This window comes from Piliocolobus tephrosceles, chromosome 1 (assembly GCF_002776525.5).
Source record: "Piliocolobus tephrosceles isolate RC106 chromosome 1, ASM277652v3, whole genome shotgun sequence".
Lineage (NCBI taxonomy): Eukaryota > Metazoa > Chordata > Mammalia > Primates > Cercopithecidae > Piliocolobus > Piliocolobus tephrosceles.
This window is the reverse complement of record NC_045434.1, coordinates 67,137,265-67,161,099: the sequence shown is the minus strand read 5'-3', so window position 1 is coordinate 67,161,099 and position 23,835 is coordinate 67,137,265. Positions and strand designations below refer to the sequence as shown.

The 23,835-nt window shown below is 42.4% G+C and overlaps 1 protein-coding gene across 8 annotated transcripts in view; it reads right to left on the bottom strand.

Annotated features, from left to right (window-relative positions):
• The window catches only part of HHAT (hedgehog acyltransferase), a 346,361-nt gene that overhangs the window by 300,361 nt on the left and 22,165 nt on the right, over positions 1-23,835 (bottom strand). For 6 of the 8 annotated variants that reach the window (XM_023198313.2, XM_023198317.2, XM_023198312.3 and 3 more), the window contains one exon: positions 7,639-7,706. The exons of the other annotated variants lie outside the window; for them this stretch is intronic. In XM_023198313.2, the coding sequence (XP_023054081.1) occupies positions 7,639-7,706 (68 nt within the window). The remainder of the gene's footprint in view (positions 1-7,638; positions 7,707-23,835) is intronic. 8 annotated transcript variants of the gene reach the window in all.

Below are 23,835 nucleotides of genomic sequence, written 5' to 3'. Positions count from 1 at the left end.
AAAGGTGAAGGTAGAATCAAGGGTTTAGCTCTGCAAAACTAACAGATCAAGAGAGAGACAGAGAGAAAGAGAGAGAGAGAGCACATGTGTGTGTGTAGAGAAGAGAAAGAAGAGAGAGAGACAGGGCAAGGCAGGAAAATCAGTCAGAGGGCTTCAGAAAGAGTCCACAGAAGAAATGGCACCTGAAACCCTTCAATGACTGACCACTGCCCTCTGGATAAAGTCCAGACTCCACATATGGCACTCCATGGCCTTTATGATCTATCCCCTGCCTATGTTCAGTCATTTGCCCTCCTCACAACTCAACCTTCTAGCCAAGTCAAATTTATTTCACTCAAATCCAGGTCGTCAGGCATGCTATTCCCTTCACCTAGCTTTCCCGTCTCCCAGCCATCACCTCCCTTCAGTCCCTGCCGGTGGGGTTCTCCGCACCCTCTGCCTCTGCAAGCCCCAGTGGCTATTGCACCACCAGCTCATTGTCACATCATCACCTTCCCCAAAACTTCAGAGCCCACTCAGGACAGAGACTGAGCCTGGAATGTCACAGCATCCCTGGCGCATGGCCTGGAAGCTGCTTACACAGCAGATGCACATTTAACTCATTTGTTAAATGAGTCAAAATGGAATGTTGTTTTCCTGAAGTATTAAAATGCAGAGGCATTTATAGATAAGCCAGATCTTAAAACCTTCATGCGCAAAGCATGAGTAGCTAAGAACGTCTTTATAGAAGTACCTCTTTCTCTATGTTCACAGTCATTCGTATTCAAGCTTCCCTGCCTGCCTCTGCCTCTTCTTCCTAAGTCTCCTCACAGGCACTGGCAAGTCCTTTCTGATTTTACTTCTGAAAGAACAGCTTATTTAGAGGTCTGCCCCAATTTCAGAAACCTGTCAGGGGAAAATGTGTCCTCAGGAAAGAACAGAATTGATTACTTGTAACACTCTTTATAATGCATTAGGATTTTGAGAGCTCTTTTCAATAGCAGTCCCCCTCTACATGTAAATGTCACTCTGTAGAACATTACCTCCTTGCTAGAAAGGGAGAATCAATTCTTTTTTTTTTTTTTTTTTTGAGACGGAGTTTCACTCTTGTTGCCCAGGTCGGAGTGCTATGGTGCAGGCTCGGCTCACTGCAACCTCCGCCTCCCAGGTTCAAGTGATTCTCCTGCCTCAGCCTCCCAAGTAGCTGGGATTATAGGCACCCGCCACCACACCCAGCTAAATTTTGTATTTTTAGTAGAGACGGAGTTTCACCATGTTGGCCAGACTGGCTGTGAACTCCTGACCTCAGGTGATCTGCCCACCTCAGCCTCCGAAAGTGCTGGGATTACAGGCATGAGCCACCGCGCCCGACCAAGAATCAGTAATTCTTAGTGCTAAAGCAAGGAATTATTCATCCATGGAAGAAAAAAAAAATAACCACAATAACATGTATTGTGCACTGATTCTGTACTAACCACAAGCATGCTGGGTGTTTTCTGTCCATCACCTCTTCATAACCTTTTATTCCCATGTTTCAGGTAATAAAACTGAGGCTAAAAGGAGGTAAATGAGGCCAGGCCACAGTGGTTCATGCCTGTAATCCCAGCACTTTGGAAGGCCGAGACGGGTGGATCATTTGAGGCCAGGAGTTCGAGACCAGCCTGGCCGACATGGCAAAACACCATCTCTACTAAAAATAAAAAAACTAGCTGAGTGTGGTGGCACATGCCTGTAACCCCAGCTACTCAGGAGGCTGAGGCAAGAGAATCACTTGAACCTGGGAGGCAGAGGTTACAGTGAGCCGAGATCATGCCACTGTACTTCAGCCTGTCTCAAAAAAAATACATACTTTTTTTTTTTTTTTTACAAAGGAGGTAAATTGTTTTCCCAGATCTAGCAAAGCCAAATTTGAACTCAAGCCCCTCTAACTCCAAACCTGTGCTTTTTCTATTATGCCAAGTATTTATGATCTTGAATCCTAACTAAAATGAAAAAAATTAATGACAATATACCTGACATAGAACTTCATCTGTATCAGTTTGATTCAGATGCTACTGTCTAGAAACATGTTTACTTCATCGAGCAAGCAACATGGGCACTGAAATATTTCCCCTATGTCCCTGGCATCACGAGAGAGAAGACCAGTAAGAAGTAACAGACAGGGACTGGCAAATACGACGACAGATCACGCCAGAACCCAGCAAGACTGGGTTCGCCCCATCCCTGCCACACACAGGCTCTAGCACAGCACGCTGGAGCCTGCGGGGGTGGGGGTCAGGGGGCGCTTTTACCCTGACAGCCTGGAAGAGCAAACATTACAAAAAAGGATGCAAAAAACAAAGCATATGGAGTCTGAACAGCCCTTGACAGCCGCACCTACACAAGCACCCACACCGCATCTGTTGTCTCGGCAAGTGCGGTCAGCGTTACCCTCAAAGAAATGACAAAGCTCAAAGAAATGACAAAGCTCAAAGGCATTCTTGACTGGGGCTGTAATCCTCCAAACCCGAACATCGTCAAAAATTGGAGGACTACAGTCAGGTCCAGCTCCCTTTCACTGCCCTAAGTGAAGCTTCACTTCGAGTCACCATTTTCCTAATATGTTCTTCCCTTTTCTAACCACAGTGACACCACTGGAACAGCGTTTCCTCTACCGATGATCTTGCCAAACCCTACCCATTCTTTGCAGCTCAGGTGAAGGTGTAGCCCCTTCTCCCAGAGGCAGTTTGTGATTGTTTTGTGCCCAGAGCGGTCTCTCCCTCCTCTGACTCCACACACTGTCCCACTTCGCCCGCTTACCTACATGGCTATCTAGAGGCACACAGGACGATGTCTTCCACCTCCATGCTGCAACCTGGCACTTCACTCTTTCCTGCAGTTAAATTCAACAAAATACTCACTGACTCAGCTCTAGGCATCGAAGATACAGAAATGATTAAATCCCAGCCCTGCTTTTGTGGGACCCACAATCTATGTGAGAAAGGATAACACCAAATAAAATTCTACAAATCAATTTTTCATAATAGGGTACACAATTTGATCCAAAACAGAGCTATCCTATCACCCTGTTTACTGCCTTCATGTCATTTAGCTCAGTCTGCAGCCATTGTTTGTTGATTTATTTGTGGTCAGCCTGTCCCTAGTAGGAGACACTAGCATAGGAACATTGTCTGTCTGGTTCGCCACTGTCCCCAGCACTCCATATGGACTTGAGCACAGAGACACTCTTGTTGAAAGCTGTATTTGTGGAAGGAAGTAAAGAGAGAGGCAGGGAAGTGTCAGGAACTATGAGTACCAAGGCCGGCTTGAGGTTCAGGCAATGCTTCCATGACAGGGAGCCAGCTATGATCTGGAGTGTGAGTGAGGGCCAGACAGGGAAGGCGTGAGCCCCAATCCAGAAGAGGAACAGGATGAGCAAAGGTAAGAATGGCAAATTGGCATGACCAAGAGAGTGGTCACTTAAGAGCACTTAAATATTGCTATAGACCAGCTGCTTTTAAAAGGGGATGATTTTGCCTCCCGGGGGCATTTGACAATGCGTGGAGACTTTTAAAATTGTTTTTTGTGTTTGTTTTTATTTTTAGAGAGAGGGTCTCATTCTGATGCCCAGGCTGGAGTGCAGAGTGCATTGGCACCATCTCAGCTCACTGCAACCTCCACCTCCTGGGTTCAAGCCATTCTTGTGCCTCAGCCCCTGGAGTAGCTGGGATTACAGGCACACATCACCATGCCTGGCTAATTTTTGTATTTTTAGTAGACATAGGGTTTCATCATGTTGGCCAGGCTAATCTCAAACTCCTGACCTCAAGTGATCTGCTGGCCTTAGCCTTCCAAAGTGCTGGGATTACAGGAGTGAGCCACCACACCCAGCTCACTTTTTTAAATTGTTAAGGCTTAGGGCAGGAAATGCTGCTAGCATCTACTAGGTAGAGTCCAGGGATTCTGCTAAGCATTGTACAATGTCCAGAGCAGCTCCCCACAACAGCCATCTGATCGAAAATGTCAGTAGTGGCCAAGCAGTGTGGCTCACACCTGTAACCCCAGTGCTTTGGGAGGCTGAGGCTAGGAGTTCAAGACCAGCCTGGGTAATACAGTGAGACCCTATCTCTACAAAAAATTAAAAATTAGCCAGGTATGGTGGTGCATGTCTGTAGTCCCAGCTACTCAAGAGGCTGAGGCAGGAGGATCGTTTGAGCCCAGGAGTTCAAGGCTCCAGTGAGCTGTGATTATACCACTGTACTCCAGCCTGGGTGACAGAGCAGGATCCCATCTCTAAAAAAAAAAAAATATATTAAAAAAAAAAAAAAATGTGGCCAGTCATGGTGGCTCACGCTTGTAATGCCAGCACTTTGAAAGGCTAAGGCAGGTGGATCACTTGAGGCCAGGAGTTTGAACCAACCTAGTCAACATGGTAAAACCCCATCTCTATTAAAAATACAAAAATTGGCCAGAGTGGTGGTGTGTGCCTGTAATCTCAGCTACCTGGGAGGCTGAGACAAGAGAAATGTTTGAACCCGAGAGATGGAGGTTGCAGTGAGCTGAGATTGTGCCACTGCACTCCAGCCTGGGTTACAGAGCGAGACCCTGTCTCAACAAAATAAAATAAAATGTCGGCCAGGCATGTTGGCTCATGCCTGTAATCCCAGTATTTTGGAAGGCCAAGGCCGGTGGATCACCTGAGGTCAGGAGTTTGAGACCAGCCTAACATAATGAAACCCCAGCTCTACTAAAAAAAAAAAAAAAAAAAAAATTAGATGGGCATGGTGGCAAGCACCTGTAACCCCAGCTACTCAGGAAGCTGAGGCAGGAGAATCACTAGAACCTAGGAGGCAGAGCTTGCAGTGAGCCAAGATCATGCCACTGCACTTCAGCCTGGGTAACAGAGGGAGACTCTGTCTCAAAATAATAATAATAAGATGAAGAATGTCAGCAGTACTGAGGTTTACCAATCCAGCTGCAGACTAACATTCAAGGGATGGGCTGGTCAGAAAACACAAACTTTCTTTTAAAGGTCATGATTTCTAGTCACACCTAATATCTTCTTTTGATTAGAATTTGGACCAAAATAGCATGTGCTTGCCACCTCCTATGGGCTCTGAGAAAAGAAATATTCAGCAAAAACTGTCTTGATCCTAAGGATCTATATCAATGTCCTTCATCTGCTGGATATCCACCAGGACTCATCATTTCCTCCATAAATTCTAGGGCTCCAAACCACCCACCCCACATGCAAGGTGATGAGAAGCAGAAAGATGAGAAGGTGAGAGGTGCTCACAGCACTGCAGATGAATGATAGACAGAGGGATGGACAGATTTGTCAGGATGGCAAAAGACTGAATCCTTGGAGCTCCCCGAGTATGTGCCTGTGCCACGTGGACTTTTCTGTGAAGGCAGAATTGGCCTGAGCAACAACACTGCCAACCCGAGCACTGTTATGAGATCTGCTGTGGAGAGCACTGAGAGCACTGTGGAGAGTGGAGAGCACTGAGAAGTGGTCATCTCTGGAGGGCTCTGGAGCCTCTGCAGGGAGTCAAGCAGCTGGGTTTGACCCAGTGAAGTGACAGGAGCTGGGAAGTCAGTGAAGACAAAGCCCCTTTGTCTAGAAGTAGCAACACATGACTGGGCTGAGCCTGCCCTTGATAATGAAATCTGTGGCAGCTCCAAAACTTGTTGGGGCCTCACCCTGTGTTTCCTTTCTCACGCTGCCTCACCATTGCTCCTCTGCAGCTGAAAGTCTCTCAAATGTGTCTGCTTATTTTCGCCCCGGCACATAATTCTATATTTCACTATTATCTAAAATGTTTGAATTTTAATTCTAAAAGGAAAAAAAAATCACCTCTTTTTCTGCTGTAAGACATCCGCTAATGTTATATTCGTAAAGAGTAGATCTGAGACACAGAAAGGCTACCTCCTATTACATCTCAAATTCCACTTTGTGACAAAGCTTCCTAAATTTCCTCATCTCTGAGGTGGGTACAATACTACCCACATTACATTCTCACTAACAATCCTAAAAAGAGCTTATTTAAAGAAGAGCCATCTAGAAACGGATGCCACGGATGAAAATTCAATTTACATCTAAGTTTTCATGGAAGTGTCTGGTGGGTAGAGCAAGGAAAGCCAAGAATGGCACCCCATGCAGGGCAGGATACTCTTCCTAGTTCCAGACAAGCATGGGCCTTGTATCTTTTTTTTTTTTTTGAGACGGAGTCTCGCTCAGTCGCCCAGGTTGGAGTGCAGTGGCGCAATCTCGGCTCACTGCAAGCTCCGCCTCCCAGGCTCACGCCATTCTCCTGCCTCAGCCTCCCAAGTAGCTGGGACTACAAGCGCCTGCCACCGTGTCCAGCTAATTTTTTGTATTTTTAGTAGAGACGGGATTTCACCCTATTAGCTAGGATGGTCTCGATCTCCTGACCACGTGATCCGCCCGTCTCGGCCTCCCAAAGTGCTGGGATTACAAGCGTGAGCCACCGCGCCCAGCCTGGCCCTTGTATCTTATGCATGGCTCTGTACAGAGCTGGGAGAAAGGAACGGCTTACCCTAGCAAATCAAAATGGAAATTGAGCTATATTTGTTACAATTCGAGTAAGATCTGCAACTTTCAACAGGAGAAAAATATGAGTGCAGGCAGTACCCAACTTGGACATGAACTGTCTTGCAAAAGTTCACTCACAAGCAGAATGTTCAGAACCTGGAATGCAAGGTGTCTTTTATGTCCCAAGCCAGCCCACAAAAGGCTGATTGAATTTATGATTTATTTGGTATATTACATAAAGTAAAAATAGAAAACACACACACAAAAAAACAAACAATGCTCTGATAACATTTTAAAAACATATAAAAATACTTAGAAAAACAAATATGCAGCCTATAATTAGCCTTGACCCAAAGCCCACACCATGAGCTGGGCCCTGGACCCCCACGGTCCAAGTCATAACTGAAATGGGGCCCTAAGAAACTGAATGGAGAAGAATGAGAAGAACTCCAGCCTCAAAGGGACAGGGGTTCTGGTGGGAGAAAAAAGTAGTCAGGCATCTCTCAACTGGAAGAGAAGGGTGTGGTACCCTACCCAGAATATATACTCTAGCACAGACATGCTACTGGTCACATCTAGAAAGACACGGGTATGTGAAAGAACAGTGGCCACTGTGCCTGCTACCAAAGTAGACAAAATACAAAATGAGCTGCTGCTGAAGACAAGCGAGCCAGCACCCTGGCACCGCCCCACCAGAGGGAGGAGGAATGTGAATTCCCAGCACGCTGTGCAGCAGCGTGAACAGCCAGGGACACTCAGGCCGGAAGGAAGATGTTTCTGCAGCTGCCAACAGTCGGTGTAGGAGTGTCCAGGGGCCACATGTGATTCTGATGGATCTGGCTAGGTCAAGAAGGAAGTTTCTGAGCTTTCCAAAAGTGCAAACTGTCCTAACAGATAAGGTTAATCACATTTCTGGTATCTTCAGAAGAGAACAGGGGACAAGAAGATACAGACCCTGGGAATGCCTTCCCCAGCACGGCACACTCACACCTTTACAGCAGAAAGGACGCTTCATTCCAGATTGTTGCTGAATATGATACCTGGATCGACTCCAAATACAAACGTGATGTGAAATATTGAAATCAGGTTTGAAAACTGAGATTTTTTATTCATCCACTTTGTACCTTCTTTAATCCTCCAAATAAAGTATCAGTCTCCAGCTCAAATTCCTGGTCCAGCTCCTCTTCATGTTCTGACCAAAAAAAACAAACAAAAACAAGTCTTCATTAGTCACAAATCTAAACAAAACTGGGTTGGCTGAAGAGCTGAAGCACTAAAGGAATTGGACTATGTCCTGGAAAAGCAGCCGGTGGACTAAGCTGCAGGCACGGAAACATACCACACTCCTTGACCCTGCTTTCCAGTGTTCTGCGACCTAAGTTCCTGGAAATACGTAGAGCTACTGATGGAAATTTGGCTTGTAATAAGGGTCACAAAAGGAGAGAGCAAGGGAGAAGAGTTTCCAACACAGGAAAACATGGGAAGGGTTACTGCAAATGGCCCACGTGCACATGCTGTTAGAAATTTTGGGCCAGGCATGGTGGCTCATGCCTGTAATCCCAGCACTTTGGGAGAACGAGGAGGGCGGATCACGAGTTCAGGAGTTCGAGACCAGCCTGACCAACATGGTGAAACCCCACCTCTGTTAAAAATACAAAAATTAACCAGGTGTGGTGGCAGGCACCTGTAATCCCAGTTACTCAGGAGACTGAGGCAGGAGAATCGCTTGAACCAGGAGGCAGAGGTTGCAGTGAGCCAAGATTGCACCATTATATTCTAGCCTAGGCAACAAGAGCAAGACTCCATCTCAAAAAAAAAAAAAAAAAAAGAAGAAAGAAAGAAAGAAAAAAAAAGAAAGAAATTTTGACACAGACTTGCCACAAAATATGGTGATTGGATCCACTATGATATAATGCTAACAAAATATAATAAAATAGTCATATAATGGTAATGAGCATGTATATAAGTAAACAATACAGTTGATTTGAAACAAAAGATAAAATAATATCTGCAAACACTTCTTGAGGATGTACAATAACCAGACACAGTACAAGATACTAGGAATGAAATGCAACCAGACTGGTGTGGCTTTTGTCTTCCTGGGGCTTACTGTTTACTGGGGAAGATAGACAAACACAGAATAAGAAACTACGATAGTGCTGATGAGTGAACTGATGCAGGAAGGAATGCTGTGGGGGCTGATGCTGAGGTGCGATGTCCTGTAGGCAGCTGCATGGGTGTGGGTGGAGCTCACAGGAATGCTCTAAGCTGGAGATAAAGACTTATGAGTTCTCAGTATAAGGGTGGGACAAAGCCACCAGAATGACTGAGATCCCCCCCCAAAAAAGGACAAAGAGTACATAGACAAGAATGGGGAAATATTAATGTTTATCAGATCAACAAAAGTATAAAAACCACAAGAAACCAAAAAGGAGCTACCCAGAAGGAAACCCAGGAGAGACTGCTGTCACTAAAATATAATCATGAAATGATGCTGGGTTCAGAGTAGGATCAAGGGGCAGATTCACACACACTAGATGCAAACAGCAAGCCAAGCGTCAGACCACAGGCAACATTTAGGAACAATACAAAAGGGAGGGGCTTGCACACCACACCGGCCCAGGGTACACATGGCACACCTCCAGAAGCCCCAGCTACAGTGCACTCAAAGTGATCTGGGTGTGCTATGGAGGTGTGTGATTGCAGTAGGGCACTGGTCCTCTCTGTGACAGCTGTATGCAAGACCACATTGTGTATGTGTGTGTGCACGCACCTATTTGCGTGTTGCACTGCACACAGACACACAGACTCAAGTCCAAGGGAACAACTGGCAAACAAATGACAAGTTACTGTGATCCAACAAAGAAGTAACAGAAACCTCTGAATTCATTAGGGCAAAGAGAGTACTAAAACTTTCTGCCTCTTCCCTCTTCTGTTTTGGCTTCACTTTCACACAAACTGCAACCTTTAGAAACATCAGAGTTACACAGGATTAAAACAAAGCAAAAACTTAAGCTCTTTTTTTTTGGTGCTTCTTTTTTAAGAGTTCATTCAAAAGCAGTGGCATTTATTTACACACTAGCCTCAGATTTCCTGAGGCTGGAACATATCTCCCTCTAGTGGGAGCAAGGAACCCTATGCAGACTGGAGAATGATGATGAAATCTTGCCTAGTGCTGCCCAACAGAAACAGAACATGAGCCACACTTAAAATGTTAAAGTTTCTAATAGCCACAAAATTAAAAAAAAAAAAAAGTCAAGTTAATTTTACTATATTATTTACTCCAATATAAATTGTATTTCAATATGAAATCAATATTAAACAGTGATATGAGTTATTTTACGTTCCCTTTTTCTAATTCTTTATAATCCTATTTACATGTCATCTTTATAGCACACCTCAATTTGACCTGGCCACATTTCAAATGCTCCCTATCCAGATGTGGCCCATGACTACAGTACTGGACAGCATAGCTCTAGACCAAAAATCCGTCCTTGACCAGGCGCAGTGGCTCAAGCCTGTAATCCCAGTACTTTGGGAGGCCAAGGCAGGCAGATCACCTGAGGTCAGGAGTTCAAGACCAGCCTGGCCAACATGGAGAAACCCCATCTTTACTAAAATACAAAATTAGCTGGGTGTGGTGGTAGGTGCCTGTAATCACAGCTACTCAGGAGGCTGAGGCAGGAGAATCGCTTGAAGCCAGGAGGCAGAGGTTCCGGTGAGCCGAGATCACACCACTGCACTCCAGCCTGGGCACAAGAGCAAAATTTCATATCAAAAAAAAAAAAAAATCTTTCCTCATGTTTTGGAGAATTCGTATATATCACCTTTGCCTCATTTCTTGACACAAATGCTCCCTGACATAAATTTTAAATTCTAAGTTAAATCCATTCATGACCCATTTGGAACTCAAGTTAGCTGAAAATCCCCAGCTGCAGAATGTAGTTGATACAGGAGAACCTGCGGCAGGACATCTTTCCACAAGTTGCAGTAACCCTCAGAATTTCTGATTATATCTCCTGGTAACCGCCCTTTGGATTCATTTGGCCCACTGCCCAGACACAGCAGATTTATCAAGACAGAGGAATCGTAATAAAGAAATTTAACTCACACAGAGCTGCCTAAATGGCAGATGAGAGTTTTATTATTACTGAAATCAGTCTCCTGAAAATTTCCCCCAGCCCCACCCCAGAAGAAGTCTCGCTCTGTCGCCCAGGTTGGAGTACAGTGGTGCAATTTCGGCTCACTGCAACCTCCGCCTCCTGGGTGCAAGCGATTCTCCTGCCTCAGACTCTCGAGTAGCTGGGATTACAGGTGTGCACCACTATGCCTGGCTAATTTTTGTATATTTAGTAGAGATGGGGTTTCACCATGTTGGTCAGGCTGGTCTTGAACTCCTGACCTCATGAGATTGGTTTTGTTTGTTTGTGTGTTTGTTTGTTTTAAGGATAATTTGGCAGGTAGAGGGCCAGGGCTGATTGGTCAGGTCGGAGATGAAATCATAGGGAGTCAAAGCTGTCCTGCTGTGCTGAGTCGGTTCCTGAGTGGGAGCCACAAGATCAGATGAGCCAGTTCATTGATCTGGGTGGCACCAGCTGATCCCTCCAGTACAGGGTCTGCAAAATATTTCAAGCACCAATCTTAGGTTTTACAATCGTGATAGTTTTACCTAGGAGCAATTGGGATGGTTTAGAATCTTGTGGCCTCCAGCTGCATAACTCCTAAGCTTCATTTCTAATCTTATGACTAATTTGTTAGTCCTACAAAGGCAGTTACATTTATAATTTTTGCACAGGCAGTTTTATTCTTAGGGAGGGACCTCGGACCTTCATTTTTTGAGCAGAACTGGAGTTTTTATCCTAAGTCAAACACATTCAGGCAAGAGGCTGCCACAAACAGAAAAGAATCCTTCTGTGCCTGGGAATTCTCTCCCCATCACACAGGACTGACTGGCAGAGCCCGCTCTTTCTTCCAGTGTCCTGCTTCTATTTCCCCAAATTCAGTGCTTCACAAAACTGCCTGAGAGCATAGAAATGAAGCAATTTCTGCTGATGAGTCCTGATTACCACGTCAGCTGTTGATTCTTGCCTTCCACAAAAGGATACATCAAAGCTCCATCCTACCTACTGAGTGAGAGGATTTGCATTTTAATCGTTGTCAATGAGCTGTGGTGGGAAACCATTTACTTAAAACCTCTAACTAACCTGCCCCTTTTCACTCTCAGCATTTTGATGGGAAATCAATTCTGCGGTGGGTGTAGTAAGAGGGCAATAATCAGAAAGAGAAGAAAACACATACACACACACACACCCTAGTCTGACACAAGACACAAGCCACTGGGAGCAGCACACCCAGTCATGGCGCACGTGCCCTGCTGTTTCTACGCGTTGGCAAAACTCCAATCAGCTCCTACTGATTATTTCTCCAGGAAGCCATGAGTACAACAGACTGTGGTAGTCACTGAGAATAGGAAGGGCGGCACAGAAAAGATGGGCTTCTGATGATGGGAGGATTTAGTGGTAAGCAACTCTCAAATACTCATCTGCAGATTATCCTACAGAAAGGGGGTGGTTCTCATGACACTCTGGAGGCCTAGGGCTCCTTCTTTCCTCTTCCAGTTTCCACTTGAGGAATAAAAAAGTGATTTAAAAATAACACAAGGAAAAGCAAATCATATATGCCAATGGATGTAAAAGGAGACCGCATAAATGTCCTTCAAAACTCCCAAACAGGGCTGCTCATCTGCCACTCACCTGAGAAATTGTGAGTCTGCAGGAGCAGACTACCAGGTGTGTAATTTGCATGGGAAACTTTAGAGCTTCTGGGAGAAGTAGAAGCAGCCTGGACTGAAATGGAAACTCTCAAGCCAAGAGTGAGCCATAAGCTCTATGCATGTTCAGTGTGTGGGGTCTGACATGGCGCACCAGACGGGGAGCAGAAGGAATGAGGAGCTGTGGAGTCTAACACTAGGGCTTGCCCACAAATGCCCTCCAGCCCAGTCTCTGCCCCATGTCATTGTGGGAGGCTTACTAGAAGTCTTAAGAAAGCAGATTATCTGGAAGCCAACACTCCCACTATGTGAGGATAAAAAAATATTTTTCCTCTAACTTTCGAAGGTTCATGACTGATGCCCCTGTAACAAAAGGCACATTAACAAGAGAAGAGCATACAAATATATTTAATGTAAGTTTTACATGATACAGGAGCCTTCGTAAGGAAATGAAGACCCAAAGAAATGACTAAATTTGTGTATTTTAATGCTAGGTTTGATGAAGATTGGACAGTCGTGGAGAAATAGATTTGGACAAAATGAGTATGTTCTAATGGTAATAAACTGAGGGGAACTTAGCAAGACCTATTTCTTCTGTGTGATCCTTCATCTTCTGAGATAAGGATGTTCCCTTCCTTTGTGTATAGAGAAGGCACCTCTCAGATGAGGGTTTCATGACCTGCTTCAGGGGAGAAAGGTTGGGAGTAACTTTCCCGCTTCTGCTGTTTTCTCAAATGCCAAGATGCCATGTTTTGAGGTAGTGCTCCTGAACTCCAACACCTACCTGAAGGACCAGTGTCAACCCAGGAGGAAAATGCCAGTGCAAGAAGGAAGGGATAGGCTACAAGACTTGGGATCCATTCCAATAGGAAGACAGTGATTCAACTGTTTCCTAAGACTCTGGCCACAGGTAACAATGGAAACCACAGTCAAATATAACGTGAAGCATCACCAAACAGAATGTTTGGAGCCTTGGCTGTTCCACAACACTCACTGTTAATGCTTCATGACAGGCTGTTCAGTTCCCGGCTCCTACAGAAGTACATTTGGGTCTTTTCACAAAGTCTTGTTAACCGAAGGACCCCTGGTGGCCCCAGCCATACTCAGTCAGCTCACCTGGTTCTAAGAGCAAGGACACCTGTTCAAGGACAGGACCAGTGGCCTTTGTTTTCCCACCCTGGACTGGGCTCTCCAGAGTTACTGATCATCTTGCAACCAAATAAGTTCCTCTAATCACAAAAGTCAGTGGGAAAAATTACTTCCAAAAAAGCCCATGCCCCATGAGAGGTTAGCACGTTGCATGAACAACGTAAAAGAAAAAATTAATCTATAAATGAGCTTCTGTATCCTTTATTCATAAATCGAGCTTAGTAACAATGAAAGCCACAGGTTTATATAGAAATAAACAAAAGGTAGAAGGTGAATGCGTTCAGCTATACTAGCTGTATCCCACTTTAAGAACAACTACATAAAAACAAAGAAATAGCGAGTAGTGATTCAAATAAATACTTTGCACCATAAAAAGCAAAGGCTCCTTAAATATGAGGGCTCCCTGGTGCTAGAGTGTATTTAAAGAAACATTAACTACAAATGTATCACTGAATATTTAAAAAATGAAAAAAAAAAGCCTGTGACATGAAAATGCAAATCAATGGGAAGCACAATTTCATTTACGAAAATGTCATTAATATGCAACTTTTCAGGAATATAGCTACTTCATAAAAGATGATGTGCCTGGTCTCTGTAAAATCAGAAGGTTCTAGGGTAGCTGCTTTTCATTAGAAAATAATTTTCACAGGCCAAGCTTAGTGGCTCATGCATATAATGCCGGGACTTTGGGATTTGGCTTGAGGCCAGGGGTTTAAGACTAGCCTGGGCAACATAGCAAGATCCTATCACCAAAAAAAAAAAAAAAAAATAGCCAAGCAAGTGTGCAAGTGTGGTAATGTGTGCCTATAGTCCTAGCTACTTAGGAGGCTGAAGTTGTAGGATCACTTGAGCCCAGGTGCTTGAGTTTGCAGTGAGCTAGGATGGAGCCACTACACTCCAGCCTGAGCAACAGAATGAGACACTGTCTCAAAAATAATAATAATGAAATAGAAAAATATGAATTGTTCAAACTGACTTCAGAATGAAAACATACAAAGAACTCTGAAAATTACTGAAAAGTTTTCAGTGAATAAACTCCCAAAGAGACTTCATGCCTAGACATACTTAGAAGTGAATAACATCAGACACTGATGCAGACATTTCATATACTACTTTAACAGTACCATAATATTTTTTAAAATGGAATCATCTCCAGTTGTTTCATAAAGCTAACAGAATATCAAGATTGAAATTTGGGGATGAGACAAAACAAAATTACAGGCCAACAACTCTCACTTAGAAATCCATACTTTTTTTAACCCTAGGGGGAAAAGGATGTTTAAAAATACCACGGTCATGGTAGGTTTGTAGTAGGATTGAATCCATATGGTTTGCCTTTGGAAAACTGATGACTTTAAAATGTATCAATAGGTCAAAAAAGGAATAGGTACTTTAAAAACAAATAAAATTACACACTTATTGCCAATTTAAAGGGGCCAGGATTCCTTAACATGAGTTTTTAAAAACAAGTAAAGCTTGTTCAACCTTTCACTATACAGAGATTTCCATTAAAGTCAGAATTAAAACAGGATAACATTCAACTGTTGTATTGTTCTAGATGTCCTAGCAAAGCAAAAACAAATGAAGCAAAACTACCATCATCATCTGTGGGTGGTATTATCCAAATACAAGAACAAGGAAAATCAAATAAGCCAATGGAACATAAGAGAATTCAATAAATTGCTAAAATATAAAATAGATAAACCAAAATAAATACCTTTAGTGTAGATCAGAAATAATCAGCTAGGAAATTTGGAAAATATCCCAATCGCAAAAGGAGAAAGGAAAAGACTCAGAAATAATCTTAAGTTTCAGCAGGATCTATTTTGAAGAAGACCACAAACTTTCATTAAGGGAAGTGATGAAAGATTTTGAATAAGCAAAGAAAAAAATATATTCTTGGATAGAAAGACACATTATAAAAATATCAATTATTTACAAATTAATTTATAAGTTTGTTACAATTCTAACTAAAACCCTAATGATTTTTTGAAAGTAGCCAATTTCAAATATATATCTGGAAGAATAAGCCAGTAAGAATAGCCTAAGAAAGATCTGAAAACAAAGAACCAATGACTAATAACTTACTCCTGATACTTAAGCATTTTATAAATCAAAAATAATTAAAACAGCACAGTATTGATGTAAGAATTGATTTCTTGAGAAGTCAGTTAAACAGAATATAATAATTTAATATGCGAGGCCAGGCAACCTGGCTCATGTCTGTAATCTCAGCACTTTGGGAGGCCAAGGCAGGAAGATTGCTTGAGTTTAGGAGTTTGAGACCAGTCTCAGCAACATAGATCTTGTGTCTATTTTTGTAAAATGAAAAATAAAAATAAACTTTAAATTTTAACAAAATAATTCAGTACATGATCAAGATTCCATCATAAGTATCATAATCACCAGTAATTTACCCAGCACTTTGGGAGGCCGAGGAGTTTGAGACTGGCTTGACCAACATGGTGAAAACCCATCTTTACTAAAAATACAAAAATTAGCAGGGTGTGGTGGTGCACACGTGTAATCCCAGCTACTTGGGAAGCAGAGGCATGAGAATTGCTTGGACCCAAGAGGCGGAGGTTACAGTGAATAGAGATCATGCCACTGTACTCCAGCCTGGGTGACAGAGCAAGACTCTGTCTCCCAAAAAAAAAACAAAGACATAATGTTTAGTTACCTATTTGTGAAAAAATATCACATCATATACTAAATACACTTGAGATGGATTGAAGAGCATTCAACTTGCTGGGAGTAGTACAGAAAAATGGATCTCCTCCTTTGGAAGCAGCCTGGGTATATCTATTAAGCACCTGAAAAATGGTTGTGTGGTTTTACTCTATAATTCCTCTTCTAGAAATCTTTCTGAAAAAAACAATCAACAATCCAAACACATTCTTTACAAAGTAAATGAGATAAGCATTCAACTCATGACACTGAAATAAAAAGGAACAGACCAAACCTAAAGAAAAAATAAGGAAGGAAATAATGAGATAAGGGCAAAAATCAATGAGTTAGAAAACAAAAAGAAACGACTGAGAAAATAAAGCCAAATACTGAAAGATTAATAAGATTTCTATCACCACTGATGAAAGAAAAAAAAATAGAAGGGAGGAAGAAATGGAAAGAGGAAATGAAGAGAGTGAAGATGATGCAGATAAAATATAAAATAATGAAATAACAAAAAAATTGTAAAACAAAAGTTAAGAGCCACAATATACTAATCAAACTGAAAACCTACGTAAAGTATATAGATCCCTAGAAAGCTGTAAAATGCCAAAATGGGTACAAGAAGAAATAAAACATTTAAGAACCAATAGGTGGTAAACTGAAATAGTCAAAGACTTCCCCTCCCAGGCGCTTTAAAAAAAAAAAAAAAAAAAAAAAAACACAAAACAAGTGCCTTCCTTCTATCACCAGGATTTTCAATGATGGGAATTCAATAGTTTTTATTCTGAATATTGCATTAAATTGATATGGCCAGAAAAATATATGGTATTCTTTTAGGCAGAGGCATCAGTTCATTCAAGGCCTATCACACAAGCCTTCTGATGCATGGCACATTGCATTTTCCCATTAAATGTAAACAGAGAGGGGCTGGGCATGGTGGCTCATGCCTGTAATCCTAACACTTTGAGAGGCTGAGAGGAGTAGATTACCTGAGGTCAGGAATTTGAGACCAGCCTGGCTAACATGGTGAAACCCTGTCTCCACTAAAAATACAAAAATTAGCCAGGTGTGGTGGCATGCACCTGTAGTCACAGCTACTAGGGAGGCTGAGACAGGAGAATTACTTGAACCCAGGAGGCAGAAGTTACAGTGAGCCGAGATTGTGCCACTGCACTCCAGCTTGGGCGACAGAGCAAGACTCTATCTCAAAAAAAAAAAAAAAAAAGTAAACAGAGATAAAAAGTTTTATGTCTACTAAACCATAAGGCACCAACCTAATGCAATAGCTGTGGATTAGCCACAGTACTGCAGAGCACCAGGGGCGAGGTCAGCCAGCATAGCAGATCACTGTCACCACCCCAAATATTTCCATGTGACTTCAAGATACTCTAATTTGGTAGAGTTGCAGGGAAGAAGGGGTATTCTGTTGAGTCCCTGCTATGGATATTTGCTGAGAGATTCCATTTGACTAAAGCTGTTAAAATCAGTCTGCTGTCCCCAACCACATGACAACCCCGCTACTGCTGATAGAGACAGCAGTGAATGAGATGCCTGCTCTGTGCCCAAGGAGAGTAGCCATGCAGATGCCCACCAGAGACATTTCACTTAACAAATACACTTGGAGCCCCTAGTCTATTCTAGGCAGCACATTTGCTCCAGACACGAATGCCCTAAAAAAGTTCACAGTAGAGACAATTTTTCCAGTGACCCACTTCTACAATGTGGGTAAGTAGCACTTTTTCCTGAATTAGAAAGTGAGATGTGGAACCAAGAAGGCTCAACACTGCACCAGTTAAACATACTTAAGCATGGCATGGGGATCTGGCTCCTGTGAGCTAAACTGGCAAAAGCATTTGAGGAAGATATTTCTTGGGAATGTCGGCACTGACAACAAAAGGAAAGGCATTAAGGATTTAGGAAGCTTCAGGTTAGGGAGTGGTCAGCATGATGCACAGCATGACAGCATCTGGACAGTTTAAGGTGCAGAAAAGTTTTGTACTATCTACAAAGGAACCCCGTGCCCCATTCCCAGAAGCTAACACAACATAAGAAGTAGAGTTGTAGAGTCCTAGGTTTAAGCTTCAGCTCTATTAGTTATTAGATACATGATCTTGGACAAGTAATACTTTTGAGCCTCAGTGATTCATGTGGGTAAAGAAGTATAACACCCATTATAGAAGAGAAACTCCAGGAGGTGGCTGCCATCAGACTCTTCTCTTCCTCCATATGCTGCTCCACCTGTAAAAAGGTGTAGTCTTTCCTCCCCTTCAATCTAGACTGGCCCTATGATTTGCTTTGACCAATAAATGAGGCAGAAGTGACCTGTATAACTTCCCAGGTGGCACGTGCAACAGCTGGAACCCAGCTGCCCTGTTACAAATGTAAGAAATGTAAGCCACATGAAGCCATTTAGAGAGAACCATAGTACTCCACTTGACAGTCCCCAGCTGAGCTCTCAGCTGACAGCCAGCACCAACTGCCAGCCATGTGAGTGAGCCACCCTGGATGAGTGAGCCCAATCGAGCCACCAGATGACTGAAGCCCCAGCTGACAATACAGGAAACAAGAGAAAGGCCAGCTGAGTCCAGTCCAGGTATATTAAAGTCAAAATCTCACAGAATACAAAAAAATCAATGTAATCCAACACATCAACAGGCTAAAGAAGAATAAAATGACCAAGAAATGCAGAAAGAGCACTTGACAAAAACCAACATCTATTGTGTTGGTTAGTGCTATGTGTCAACTTGACCAGGCCATGGAATGCCCAGATTAAACACTATTTCTAGGTGTCTGTGAGGGTGTTTCTTGATGAGATAAGCATTTGAATCAGATACAGTAGATTGCCCTCTTTAATGCGGGTGGGCATCATTCAATCCATTGAGGGTCTAAATAGAACAAAAGGAGGAGGAAGGAAGAATTCACTCTTATCTCTGGCTACTGCTTGAGCTAGATCATCTCGGTTCATCTTCTCCTGCCCTCAGACTGGGATTTACATCCTAGGCTGCTCCAGTTCTCAGGCCTTCGGACTTGAACTGAATTGCACCACTGGCTTTTGCAGGTCTATAGCTTGCAGACAGAAGATCATGAAACTTCCCAGCCTCTATAATTGTGTGGGCCACTTCCTTGTAACAAATCTCCTTTTATATCTATATGTAGCCTGTTGATTCTATTTCCCTGGAGAACCCTAACTAATACAGTCATTCATAACAAAAGCTCTCAGAAAACTAGGAATAGAGGGGAACTTCCTTAACTAGATAAAAAGCATCTATAAAAAACCCACAGCTAACACCATACTTAATGGTGAGAAACTAGAAGTTTTCTCAGTTAAATTAGGAATAAGGCAAGGATATTCCTCTCATCTCTCTTTTTCATGATTGTACTGGAAATCCTAATTAAGGCAATATAACAACAACAACAAAGAAAAGGTATATAAGATTGAGAAGGAAGAAATAAAATCATCTTTGCAGACGCCATGATTACCTATGTAGAAAATCTGAAAGAACTGACAGAAAAACTCCTGGAAGTAATAAGCAATAACAACAAGATTGCAGGATTTAAGGTAACTATACCAAAGTCAATTTCTCACCTATATATCAGCAATGAAATAAATAGAATTTGAAATTTAAAACAACACCATTTACATTGTCACCCAAAAAATGAAATACTACTGAGCTATAAATCTAACAAAATACATATAAGATCTATATCAGGGAAACAATACAACTCTCATGAAAGAAATCAAGTAACTAAATAAATGGAGACACAGTCCATATTCATGGCTAGGAAGACGCACTATTGTCAAGATGTCAGTTCTTCCCAACTTGATCTATAGATTCAATGCAACCCCAGTGAAAATCCTGGCAAATTCCATTGTCTGAATATACCACAGTTTATTAATCCATTTGCCTGCTTAATGACATCCTGGTTGCTTCCAATTTTTAGCAATTATTAATAAAGCTGCTATAAACATGTTTATTTTATAATTAAAATTATTTTGTAGATGTCAACAAACTGACTTTAAAGTTTATACAGACAGGCAAAAGACCCAGAATAGACAACACAAGTAACAGTCAGAAGACTGACACTATCCAACTTCAAGACTTACTGTAAAGCTACAGTAATTAAGACATTATGGTACTGGTGTAAGAATAGACAAATATATCAGTAGAACATAATAGAGAGCCCAGAAATAAACCCACATAAATATAGCCAACTGAATTTTGACAAAGGAGCAAAGGCAAAACAATGAGGAAAAGATAGTCTTTTCAACAAATGCTGCTGAACAACTGGACATCTACCTGCAAAAAAATCAGTCTAAACACAGACCTTACACCCTTTACAAAAATTAACTCAAAATGAATCATAGGCCTAAATATAAAATGTAAAATTATAAACTTCTAGAGGATAACATAAGAGAAAATCTAGATGATGTTGGGTATGGTGATGACTTTTTAGACTTTTAAGACTAAAGACACAATGGCACAATCCTTAAAAAAAAAAAAATTGATAAGCTCGACTTCATTAAAATTTCAAAATTTCTGTTTTTCTAAAAACACTGTCAAGACAATGAGACAAGCCATACACTAGGAGAAAATATTTGCAAAAGACATATCAATCCAATTTAAAAATGGGCAAAAGAACCAGACAGACACCTTACCAAAGATACACAGATGGCAAATAGGCATATAAAAAGATGCTCCATATCGTATGTCCTTAGGAAACTGCAAATGCATTTCCTTATAGAAAAACAATGAGATACTACTACATACCTATTAGAATGGACAACATCTAGAACTGTGACAATACCAGTTGCTGGCAAGATGCAGAGGAAAGAAACTCTGATTCACTGTTGACAGGAATACAAAAGTCACAGGCACTTTGGAAGACAGTTTGGCAGTTTCTTACAAAAATTAACATATTCTTACTATACGATCCATCAATTGCACTCCTTGGTATTTATCCAAAGGAGGTAAAAACTTATGTCCATTCAAAACCTACACATGATCTTTATAGCAGTTTTATTTGTAATTGCCAAAACTTGGAAGCAACCAAGATATCCTTCAGCAGGTGAGTGGGTTAATAAACTGTGGTTTTTCTAGACCACAAATTATTTAGCAGTAAAAAGATAGGAGCTATCAAGCCATAAAGACACTGAGAAGCCTTAAATGCTTATTACTAAGTAAAAAAAAAAAAAAAAGCCAATCTGAAAAGGCTACATTTTGTATGATTCGAAGGAAAGGCAAACATATGACATTCTAGAAAAGGTAAAACTATGGCCACAGTAAAAAGATTAGGAGCTACCAGGGGTTGGGGCAGGAGGAGGGAAGGATAAGTAGCCGAAGCACAGAAGAGTTTTAGGGCAGTGAAACTGCTCTATATGATACTACAATGGTGGATATAGGTCATTACACATTTCTTAAAACCTAAAGAATGTACACCACCAAGAGTGAACCCTATTGTAAAGTATGGACTTTGGGCAATAATGATATATCAATGTAGGTTCATCAATTGTAACAAATGTACACCTCCAGTGCTGGACGCACATAGTTGGCGAGGCTATGTATGTATAGGAGCATGGGGTATTATGGGAGCTCTCTGTACTATCTGCTCAATTTTGCTGTGAACCAAAAACTGCTTTTCTTGTTGTTCTGTTTTTGAAACATGGTCTTGCTGTGTTGTCCAGGCTGGTCTCAAGCCCTTGAGCTGAAGTGATCCTACTGCCTCAGCCTCCCAAGTAGCTGGGACTACAGGAGTACACCACCATGCCTGGCTTTAAAACTACTTTTAAAAACTAAAGTATATTCAAAACGGGAGGTAGGGGGAATCTCACAGAACAGTGAGAGATAATAAAAGGTGGTTGTTTCTTTAAAACACAAAGCTTCAGGATAGCTTGTTGTGCAGAAACAGGTAATGAAGACACCCTTCTATGGAGGAGACTGCCAATGAACTGCTCATGTCCCTTCTTGGTTTCTCTACAATAGAATCCATGTGCTTTGGCTGGATAAATGGCCTCCCAACCAGAGATTACATTTCCTAGCTCCCCTCTCAGTGAATGTGGTCACAGGACTAGGTTCTGGTGAGTAGTACTTGAACAGATACGATATAAGCCACTTTCAAGTCAAGTTCTGAAAGGGAGAGAGCCTGTCCTCCCCTTCCCTTCCATTCTTCCTGCTGGTCAAAAAGCAAACTTGACAACAAGAGCTGGAGCAGCTACCTTACAAAAGGTGGGACATGTTGAAGACAGCAGGGGAACATGGGAGAAGGAACCAGGGTCTCTGATGCTAGCTAGACACCACACTAGCTGTAAACTACAGTTACTCTGGAGGCTAAGTTTCTGCAGCCAAGCTTGTTTTCTAAATATCCTATCTCATTGGGGTGCACTAAAGATCAAGTGAGACAAGGTAGATGAAGTATCTAACACAGAGCCTAACAAAGGGCAGGTTAGTTCCTCTTCATAAGCTCTGAGAGCTCAGAGGCTCCAGCAAGAGAATGCAGCTACTTGGACAGCCTTGCCCAAAGAACCCTGCTCATCTCCTTTAGATGGTCAGTTCCTGCAACCAAGTCCATGGCTATGAATGGGACACATTCAGAATGGAGAGGAAGGTGAACCCTGGTGATCCATAGAGCAGCAGATGCTGAAGGCAGAGCATTCTCAACTGTACTTTCCAAAACCTACCTTTGTCATTTTAAATGACTGCACTACTTTCAATATGCTGTCCTGTCTTTAAGATAAGGTCCAAACTCCTTGGCCAAATATACAACCCATGTCTTTCACAACCTATCCTTGCTCTTTGATCTAAGCTCAAACTCTTTCACTCGCCATCACACTCTGCACTCTAGTCCTGATGAGTGGTTTGTAGTTCCCTGATGATGGTAAGCTATCTCCAACATCATCTGCCTGCAAATTTAACTCTGTTCAGAGTTCCTCTGCTCACTTCTCTACTTGGCTGACTCTTGCCCTTCTTAAGACAAGGCTCAGTAATCACTATCACCTCTAGGACACTCTTGCTACCTATGGCGGAGACTGCTCAAGGACCCTCCAAAATTCTTTCTCCTTCTTCCATAACATGAGAAGTTTTAGGCTGGGTGCAGTGGCTCACACCTGTAATCCCAGCACTTTGGGAGGCTGAGGCAAGAGGATCACCTGAGGTCAGGAGTTCAAGACCAGCCTGGCCAACATGGTGAAACCGCGTCTCTACTAAAAATACACAAATTAGCCGGGCGTGGTGGTGGGCGCCTGTAATCCCAGCTACTTAGGAGGCTGAGGTAGGACAATTGCTTGAATCCAGGAGGCAGAGGTTGCAGTGAGCCGAGATCGTGCCATTGCACTCCAGCCTGGGTGACAAGAGTGAAACTAGGTCTCGGAAAAAAAAAAAAAAAAAAAAGTAGTTTTAGATAGCACATAGCCACCAAGCTAACAACTATTTCCCAGCCTCCCAGCTGTGCCTGTGGGACTCAGTACTGGCCAATTGGGTGTGAGCAGGAGTGACTAGTGCTCCCTGCCAAACTGCCACTAAAATAAAGGAGGGCCCCCATTCTCCTTCCTATGGGCTGGGATGTGACCTGATGATGATTTATCTCCAGCACTCAGACAAAGGCAACACGCTAAAAATGACAGAACGAGAAGATAAAACGAGCCCGGGTCTCATATGTCTGAGAGGAGTAATGATGAAAGAGAAATTTAAGAGTTTACTTTGAATTTTGAATGCAAATCCCCTCCATGGCCTTCAAT